The sequence below is a fragment of the Oncorhynchus gorbuscha genome, linkage group LG15 (assembly GCF_021184085.1).
Source record: "Oncorhynchus gorbuscha isolate QuinsamMale2020 ecotype Even-year linkage group LG15, OgorEven_v1.0, whole genome shotgun sequence".
Lineage (NCBI taxonomy): Eukaryota > Metazoa > Chordata > Actinopteri > Salmoniformes > Salmonidae > Oncorhynchus > Oncorhynchus gorbuscha.
Window position 1 is genome coordinate 6,811,221 of NC_060187.1, and position 9,884 is coordinate 6,821,104.

The following is a 9,884-nucleotide window of genomic DNA, read 5'->3' on the forward strand; positions in this document are numbered from 1 at the left end:
CTACTTCACTATATATCCACTGTGGAACGAGACAGGGTAATCTAGACAACACTACTTCACTATATATCCACTGTGGAACGAGACAGGGTAATCTAGACCACACCACTTCACTATATATCCACTGTGGAACGAGACAGGGTAATCTAGACAACACTACTTTAGGCTTTACCTCAATTACTCTGGGAAGGTTTCCCCTTTCCCATACAATACCATTAGTGTCTGAAATCGCCTCAAACGCTTAAAAAAAAAAAAAATCCAGATTTCTGTTTGTATTTGGGTCATTGTTTCTATTTCACAACCTTCAGCAAATCACACTGATTCATTAGCACGTCGTACCCAGGCAGGACAAGTGAGAGCAGCTCTCTATTCTGGAGTTGTGTAACTCTGAATGCCCGGAGCGGCCGGTACTAAGTCTGCCGGAGCGGCCGGTACTAAGTCTGCCGGAATCTATTGCTTTCCCCTTAAGCTTACCAAAGTCAGGCTTTTAGTGGGACTAACTCATGACTGGTGTTAGAGGAGACCTGATGAGGAGACCTGATGAGGAGACCTGATGACTGGTGTTAGGGGAGACCTGATGACTGGTGTTAGGGGAGACCTGATGACTGGTGTTAGGGGAGACCTGATGACTGGTGTTAGGGGAGACCTGATGACTGGTGTTAGGGGAGACCTGATGACTGGTGTTAGGGGAGACCTGATGACTGGTGTTAGGGGAGACCTGATGAGGAGACCTGATGACTGGTGATAGAGGAGACCTGGTGGGGAGATGTTACAGTTTTTGTCTTCCACAGTCTCGTGAGCTGGAGATCTCAGTCTACTGGAGAGACTGGAGATCACTGTGTGCCGTCAAGTTCCTTCGCCTGGAAGACTTCTTGGACAACCAACGACATGGCATGTGCCTCTACCTGGAGCCTCAGGGGAAACTGTTTGCTGAGGTACGATTCAATTATCCACTTCTCCCAATAAAACACCCACATTTACCTTTTCCTGCTAAACAAAAAAAACTATTTTATTCAGAATATTTACAGAATGTACTCATAACCTATGACCTTTGACCTGTGTGTTTTCCCACAGGTTACATTTTTCAACCCAGTCATTGAGCGGAGGTCAAAACTTCAAAGGCAAAAAAAGATCTTCTCCAAACAACAAGGTCTGTCTTTTATTCTGTAAAGTCCAAGTTTTAATGTTCTTTTTAAAGCGCTGTGTAACATAAAGGTCTAAATAAATACATGTTTGTTGATTTTTATTGATTGGATGAATGATTGTGGTTGTGACCCTCTGCTCTGTCCCAGGGAAGACGTTCCTGCGTGCCCCTCAGATGAACATAAACATCGCTACGTGGGGTCGGCTGGTGAGGAGAGCCATCCCCTCTGTCAACAACTCCTTCAGTCCAGCTCAGCTGCCAGACATGGGGACAGAGCTCGGTCCTGAGTCCCAGTCCATCCTGCACCTGGCCTCCCCCAGGTAAACACACACACCTCGTCCAGTGATTATCTATTGGTTGACATGAACAGAAATGAAACTTAAAGTTGCAGTTTAGTCCCCTTCTGAAATCACCTCTCTCTCTCTCATCAGTGACCTGATAGTGACCAAACTGGAGTTTGGCAAAGAGCCCCCACTTCCCATGAAGCGCCACACTGTGGCTTCTATTGGAGAGCCCATTCTGGAGAGCAGTATTGCAGACGGAGAGAAAGTACAGGTAGCTGTGAATACAATGTATTAATTCACAAACTCTGAAAGATTCATGTCGCTGTTGGTTCTTTTCCTGCTGTTCTTCATGGTATTTTATTGCCCTTTTAAGTTGCTCTAGAGAACATGGTCTGTAACGTAACGTGACAGTTCTGTAACTGTTAAAGTTGGTTTTACTTAATTGTGATTGGTGTATTTTGAGCTAACCGTGACTGTGATTGGTGTATTTTGAGCTAACCGTGACTGTGATTGGTGTATTTTGAGCTAACCGTGACTGTGATTGGTGTATTTTGAGCTAACCGTGACTGTGATTGGTGTATTTTGAGCTAACCGTGACTGTGATTCGGTGTATTTTGTTCCCAGGAAGCCATGTCTACATTTGACTTCCTGAATGAGAGCAGGAACAGTATGTTGAAGTGTAACCTCGACGACAGTGTTATTGTAGAGCAGCCCAATGAGAGGTTACCTGTCCAACTCACCACGGATACCAGGGAGAAGGAAGACTTCCAGTTCAGTCTCATAGACTTTAAATGTGTGGCAGTCCTGGGCCGAGGACACTTTGGAAAGGTAAGGCCACACACGATCTTCATGTCTCAGGAAGGCAGTAGTGATGTCACACGCCAGATCTAACTGCTCTCTGTTATTCAACAGGTGCTCCTGGCTGACTATGAAAGTACTGGGGAGATGTTTGCTATCAAGGCCCTGAAGAAAGGAGACATCGTATCACGTGATGAAGTAGACAGGTAGGAAGTAACTCCGACAACTTAATGACAATATACACTGAGAATGCAAAACATTAAGAACAACTTCCTAGGGGCCTCCATAGTAGCACAGTGGTCTACAGTCCTGCATCACAGTGTTAGCTGTGCCACTAGAGATTCTGAGTTCGAGTCCAGGCTCTGTCGCAGCCGGCTGCCACCGGGAGACCCACTAGCGACCCCTGTGGCTGGCCGGGTGTAGTGCACACATTGTGGCATTGTGTCAAGAAGCAGTGAGTCGTGGTTCGGACGCACGGCTCTCGACTTTCGCCTCTCCTGAGTCCGTACGGGAGTTGTAGCGGTTGGACGAGACTATAACTACCAATTGGATATCACAAAATTGGGGAGAGAATGAAAGAAGAAAGTCTTCCTAATATTGACCCCCCCCCCCCCTCAGAACAGCCTCAATTCGTCGGGGCTTGGACTCTATAAGGTATCGAAAGCGTTCCACAGGGATGCTGGCTCATGTTGACTCCAATGCTTCCCACAGTTGTCAAGTTGACTGGATGTCCTTTGGGTGGTGGACCATTCTTGAAACACGGGAAACTGTTGAGCGTGAAATACCCAGCAGCGTTGCAGTTCTTGACACAAACCGGTGCGCCTGGCCCCTACTACCAAACCCCGTTCAGAGGCACTTAAAGATTTTGTTTTGCCTATTGCCGTCTGAATGACACAGTCCAGGACTTAAAAATCCTTCTTTAAACTGTCTCCTCCCCTTCATCTACACTGATTTGAAGTGGATTTAACAAAGTGACATGTCATGGACAGAGCAGGTGTTCTTAATGTTTTGACCACTCAATATAAATTTGAGATGCATCTATATCGATGTATATTGCCGTCTCTGATGCATTAAAAAGCCTTAGAAATGATCTGTGGTAAAATAACTGACCTCTGTCGTCTCCTCAGCCTGATGTGTGAGAAGCGTATCTTTGAGACTGTGAACAACGTCAGACACCCCTTCCTGGTCAACCTGTTTGCGTGCTTCCAGACAAAGGAGCACGTGTGCTTTGTCATGGAGTACGCGGCTGGTGGTGACCTCATGATGCACATACACACAGACGTGTTCCAAGAACCTCGGGCAGTGTGAGTAACAACTCCTTATTCTCATTCCACACTATACTGAACAAAAATATCAACTCAACATGTAAAGTGTTTGGTCCCATGTTTCATGAGCTGAAATAGAAGATCCCAGACATTTTCCATATACACAAAAAGCTTATTTCTCTCAATTTTTGTGCACACACTTGTTTTACAGCCCTGTTAGTGAGCGTTTCTCATTTTTGCAAGAGAATCCATCCACCTGACAGGTGTGGCATATGAAGCAGATGTCTCAAGTCTTGAGGGTGTGTGCAATTGGCATGCTGACTGCAGGAATGTCCACCAGAGCTGTTGCCAGATAATTTAATGTTAATTTCTTTACCATAAGCCAACGTTGTTTTGGAGAATTTGGCAGTACGTCCAACTGGCCTCACAACCTCAGACCACTTGTAACCACGACAACCCAGGACCTCCACAGCCACAGACCACTTGTAACCACGACAACCCAGGACCTCCACAGCCACAGACCACTTGTAACCACGACAACCCAGGTCCTCCACAGCCACAGACCACTTGTAACCACGACAACCCAGGACCTCCACAACCACAGACCACTTGTAACCACGACAACCCAGGACCTCCACAACCTCAGACCACATGTAACCACACCAGCCCAGGACCTCCACAGCCACAGACCACTTGTAACCACGACAACCCAGAACCTCCACAGCCAACTTATTCCCCTGCGGGATCGTCTGAGACCAGTCACCTGGACAGCTGATGAAACTGTGGGTTTGCACAACCAAAGAATTTCTGCACAAATGGTCAGAAACCACCTCCGGGAAGCTCATCTGCGTGCTCGTCGTCCTCACCAGGGTCTTGACCTGACTGCAGCTTGGCGTCGTAACCAACTTCAGTGGGCAAATGCTTCAGCACGATGGCCACTGGCACGCTGGAGAAGTGGGCTCTTCATGGATGAATCCCTGTTTCAAATGTACCGGGCAGATGGCAGACGGAGTGTATGGCGTAGTGTGGGCGAGCGGTTTGCCGACGTCAACGTTGTGAACAGAGTGCCCCATGGTGGGGTAATGGTATAGGCAGGCATCAGAATGCCATTTTATTGATGGCAATTTGAATGCACAGAGATACCGTGATGAGATCTTGAGGCCTATTGTCGTTCCATTCATCCACCGCCATCCCCTCATGTTTCAGCATGATAATACACAGCCCCATGTCACAAGGATCTGTACACAATTCCTGGAAGCTGAAATTGTCCCAGTTCTTCCATGGCCTGAATATATTGACTGATTTTTCTGATCCACATCCATTCCCTTTTTTAAGATATCAGTGACCAACAGATTCATATCTGTCTATTCCCAGTCATGTGAAATCCATAGATTATCACATTTTTAGGGCCTAATGAATTAACTTCCTAATATGAACTGTTAAAATGTTTTGAAATGGTTGTATGTTTTTTTTAGTTAAAACATTTTTTTTATTCTGTGTAATTTCATAGTGGAGTCATCTTTGTTTATTCTCAGTTGGGTAGATTTTAATGTTGTTAATATCTAACAGCTCTATGTCCTGTCTCCATCAGGTTCTATGCTGCTTGTGTTGTCTTGGGATTGCAGTATCTTCATGACCATAAGATTGTATACAGGTATGACCATGAGATTGTATACAGGTATGACCATGAGATTGTATACAGGTATGCCCACTCAACTGTTCACATACAGTTGTGTGTATATATTACTGTACTATACATGACTTGGTTAGTCCCTTATTAACACCACATATGATGATTTGGTACTACAATAGTTGACGATTGCCCCTCTCTTGTATTTCTGTGATGGTCTTCTTCAGAGACCTGAAGCTAGACAACTTGTTGCTGGACACAGAGGGATATGTGAAGATCGCTGACTTTGGCCTATGTAAAGAAGGTGGGTGGAGAATTTTTATTTATTTAACTTGGCAAGTCAGTTAAGAACATAGTCTTATTTACAATGACGGCCTAGGAACAGTAGGTTAACTGCCTTGTTCAGGGGAACAGTAGGTTAACTGCCTTGTTCAGGGGAACAGTAGGTTAACTGCCTTGTTCAGGGGAACAGTAGGTTAACTGCCTTGTTCAGGGGAACAGTAGGTTAACTGCCTTGTTCAGGGGAACAGTAGGTTAACTGCCTTGTTCAGGGGAACAGTAGGTTAACTGCCTTGTTCAGGGGAACAGTAGGTTAACTGCCTTGTTCAGGGGAACAGTAGGTTAACTGCCTTGTTCAGAACAGTAGGTTAACTGCCTTGTTCAGGGGAACAGTAGGTTAACTGCCTTGTTCAGTAGGTTAAGGGGAACAGTAGGTTAACTGCCTTGTTCAGGGGAACAGTAGGTTAACTGCCTTGTTCAGGGGAACAGTAGGTTAACTGCCTTGTTCAGGGAACAGATTTTGTAGGTTTTTTTTCAGGGGAACAGTAGGTTAACTGCCTTGTTCAGCTCAGGGGGGGATACGATCTTGCAGTAGGTTAACTTTTTCAGTTTACTAGTCCAATGCTCAGTAGGTTAACCAGGGGAACTAGGCTTGCCCTGTTCAGGGGAACAGTAGGTTAACTGCCTTGTTCAGGGGAACACTAGGCTGCCCAGGGGAACTCAGTAGGTTAACTGCCGCTCTAACCACTAGGCTGCCCTGCCGCCTCTACGCTCTAACCACTAGGCTGCCCTGCCGCCTCAGAATGTTCAACACCGTCAGCTCTTTAGTCCAGGACTAAGCTTAATCTGTGTCTGGGAAACTGGCCCTAGGGGTTTAATGCAAGACGTGCCTAATTCCCTCAGTCTTGAATAATAACCCCATTTGGTATTGCGTTGTAATAGTTGGCTTCATTGATCATCTCTGTCTGCTGGTGTGTTCCTGTAGGGATGGGCTATCAGGACCGTACCAGTACGTTCTGCGGTACTCCTGAGTTCCTGGCCCCTGAGGTGCTGACAGAGACGTCATACACACGGGCCGTGGACTGGTGGGGCCTAGGGGTGCTCATCTTTGAGATGCTGGTGGGGGAGTCCCCATTCCCTGGAGATGACGAAGAGGAGGTGTTTGACAGCATCGTAAACGATGAAGTCCGCTACCCACGATTCCTCTCTACCGAAGCTATTTCCATCATGAGAAGGGTATGGTTTGTTTACTTGTCTATCTCGGGATGGTTATTTAGATGTAAAATAATTCAACGTACACAGAATTCAGTCGTGTTTACCGAACTCTTGTTCAACATTTTTATGAAGTATAATGTAAATAAATTCCTGTTATTTTTGTAACTAACTCTACTCTTCCCCAGCTGTTGAGGAGGAACCCAGAGAGACGTCTTGGGGCTGGTGAGACAGATGCAGAAGAAGTTAAGAAACATCCGTTCTTCAGGGTAGGTTCCCTGTATTGGTTAGTTTATGAGCTCTTCATGATGCATTATGAGCGCATTCATAACACCTGTATGAGCTATACGTAATGATAAACTCTCTCTCTCGACTGTCTGTATTCCCTCAGAGTGTGGACTGGGACGGTCTACTGGCTAAGAAGGTGCGGCCAGAGTTCATTCCCACCATCAAGGGTAGAGAGGACGTCAGTAACTTTGACGACGAGTTCACCTCAGAAGTACCAATCCTGACTCCGCCCCGGGAGCCCAGGGTTCTGACAGCCAAGGACCAGGAAATGTTTGCCGACTTTGACTACATCGCAGACTGGTGTTAGCCAATCACCAGCGTCCTGCTCCTCCTCAACACTACTACACCCTCCCTAACACTGTGAACTGTCTGTAACAGAGACCAACAGCAATATCAACCCCCCTAAGGATATCAACAACCCCCCTAAGGATATCAACAACCCCCCCCCCTAAGGATATCAACAACCCCCCTAAGGATATCAACACCCCCTAAGGATATCAACACCCCCTAAGGATATCACCCCCCTAAGGATATCAACCCCCCCCTAAGGATATCAACACCCCCCCCTAAGGATATCAACACCCCCCTAAGGATATCAACAACATGTCGCTGCACTCTGTTCCTTGCTGTCTGTGCCATGTAAGGGATTGGCAATTTTATGAAGTTTTACTCAACTTTTTTATCTGTATTTTTTTTAAACTGTCAATTTGAGACAGCTAAGAGCCATCATTTAGTCTTGTCAGATCACTGGGTCATTCCACATAATCACCTTCTCAGATCACTGGGTCATTCCACATAATCACCTTCTCAGATCACTGGGTCATTCCACATAATCACCTTCTCAGGTAGTCTTCAGCTCTTTTTAAAAAACTTTTTTTTTTATATATTTCTCTGAACAAAAAAAAAAGGATAATGGCTTATGGCTATTTCTACTGTGGCGTGTAGAAATGGAATTATGGCCCAATAACAAGAAATGTATGAAAGGCGTTACCACGTGTATCATTCTGACTGATCTAGCAGGATGTTATTGGATTTCTTTTAAAGTTGCCTTAAACAGTTTAATGTTAACACAATTTAAGGGCTTTCAATCAGTAACGATCATCAGGTACTGAAAACCTACCAAAGCCAGCTGCCAAAAAATACAGTCTTCTCTTCTCAAACTATCTGCATCTGACAGAAGAGACCTTGGCCAAGATTAGACATTGATTGGAGCACTTGTAAAGCAGTTTAACTCCAATCGACGTTTCCTCTTTGATGGGTTTTCAGTTTTTCCTCCTCTCAAACACAAGCAATCCCCTCCCCATACATCCCCATACATATGTATTGTGGTATTGAACAAAAGAAGCTAACTTAGTTTTATACTGTTTTATAAGAAGGAACACTATCACGTTGACTCTGATGTACAGTATAATCATGTTTTACAGGATGTTTGGATACAGGTAGATGGAGATGCCAGACAGGCAGCTCGTGAGACACTGAGCTATTTTCAAACGGAAAGTAGAAATATATATATTTACAATAACAAAAGTGTAATTGTTGTTGGCGCGTGACATGTCGAAACAAGAATACTTTTTTTGTAGTCATTTTGAAAAGACTGTCCTAGTCTGGTGTTGTGTTTGCTCGTGTGTGTGGAATGGTTTATGATGGTGTGACAACCACCTCTTCAGTATTTTCATCTCAATTTTAGACTGTTTTAAATGTTCTAGGGCTCGATGGCCATTTTTTTTTGTCTGTTGGCTGAATCAGAATGTCTGCTGATTCGACCATGTTTTATCAGTCATGTATACAACTATGGTTCTGTGTGGCTAGCGCATGTCAAGAAAACATTAGACCAACATATCACAAGTAATTAAATACATACTTCATATAATGGAAGCAAAGTCTCTGGCTATTCCTCTTCAAGTGATTAGGAGATATAGGTGGTTGAGGTATTCATGTAGTGTATTCTAACAAACAGGGAATAATGGTGTGGCATGGGGCCAAAGGGGAATACAGTTCACAGTCTGGTAACATACACTACCAGTCAACAGTTTGAACACACCTAGTCGTTCAAGGGTTTGTCTTGTGTTTTTTTACATTGTAGAATAATAGTGAAAACATCAACAATGAAATAACACATATGGAATCATGTAGTAACCAAAAGAGTGTTAAACAAATCCACATATATTTTAGATTCTTCAAAGTAGCCACCCTTTGCCTTGATGACAGCTTTGCACACTTGGCATTCTCTCAACCAGCTTCACCTGGAATGCTTTTCCAACCGTCTTAAAGGAGTTCCTACATATGCTGAGCACTTGTTGGCTGTTTTTCCTTCACTCTGCGGTCCGACTCATCCCAAACCACCTCAATTGGGTTGAGGTTGGGTGATTGTGGAGGCCAGGTGATCTGATGCAGCACTCCATCCTTCTTCTTGGTCAAATAGCCCTTACACAGCCTGGAGGTGTGTTGGGTCATTGTCCTGTTGAAAAACAAATTATAGTCCCACTAAGAGTAAACCAGATGGGATGGCGTATCGCTGCAGAATGCTGTAGTAGCCATGCTGGTTAAACGTGCCTTGAATTCTAAATAAATCAGACCACTCTCATCAGAAAAGCACCATCACACCACCACCTCCATGCTTCACGGTGGGAACCACACATGCAGAGATCATCTGTTCACCTACTCTGCATCTCAAAGACACAGCGGTTGGAACCAAAAATCGCATATTTGGACTCATCGGGCCATAATTTCCATCGGTCTAATGTCCATTGCTCGTGTTTCTTGCCCCAACCGAGTCTCTTCTTATTGGTGTCCTTTTAGTAGTGGTTTCTTTGCAGCAATTCGACCATGAAGGCCTGACTCACGCAGTCTCCTCTGAACAGTTGATGTTGAGATGTGTCTGTTACTTGAACTCTGAAGCTTTTATTTGGCTGGTAATTCTAATGAACTTATCCTCTGTAGAAGAGGTAACTCTAGTCTTCCTTCCCTGTGGCGGTCCTCATGAGAGC

General features: G+C 44.8%; 2 protein-coding genes across 5 annotated transcripts in view; one reads left to right on the top strand and one right to left on the bottom strand.

The window, feature by feature from the left end:
* pkn2b (protein kinase N2b) overlaps nucleotides 1-7,315 on the top strand; it is a 57,257-nt gene extending 49,942 nt beyond the window's left edge. For both annotated transcript variants that reach the window (XM_046299968.1, XM_046299967.1), the window contains exons 9-20: nucleotides 789-932; nucleotides 1,072-1,147; nucleotides 1,290-1,461; nucleotides 1,573-1,696; nucleotides 2,050-2,253; nucleotides 2,338-2,429; nucleotides 3,351-3,527; nucleotides 5,080-5,142; nucleotides 5,346-5,422; nucleotides 6,383-6,633; nucleotides 6,798-6,878; nucleotides 7,001-7,315. In XM_046299968.1, the coding sequence (XP_046155924.1) occupies nucleotides 789-932; nucleotides 1,072-1,147; nucleotides 1,290-1,461; nucleotides 1,573-1,696; nucleotides 2,050-2,253; nucleotides 2,338-2,429; nucleotides 3,351-3,527; nucleotides 5,080-5,142; nucleotides 5,346-5,422; nucleotides 6,383-6,633; nucleotides 6,798-6,878; nucleotides 7,001-7,204 (1,665 nt within the window). In that variant the 3' untranslated portion in view covers nucleotides 7,205-7,315. The remainder of the gene's footprint in view (nucleotides 1-788; nucleotides 933-1,071; nucleotides 1,148-1,289; nucleotides 1,462-1,572; nucleotides 1,697-2,049; nucleotides 2,254-2,337; nucleotides 2,430-3,350; nucleotides 3,528-5,079; nucleotides 5,143-5,345; nucleotides 5,423-6,382; nucleotides 6,634-6,797; nucleotides 6,879-7,000) is intronic.
* The window catches only part of dzip1l (DAZ interacting zinc finger protein 1-like), a 1,064,069-nt gene that overhangs the window by 918,493 nt on the left and 135,692 nt on the right, over nucleotides 1-9,884 (bottom strand). The gene's annotated exons all lie outside the window — the stretch shown is intronic.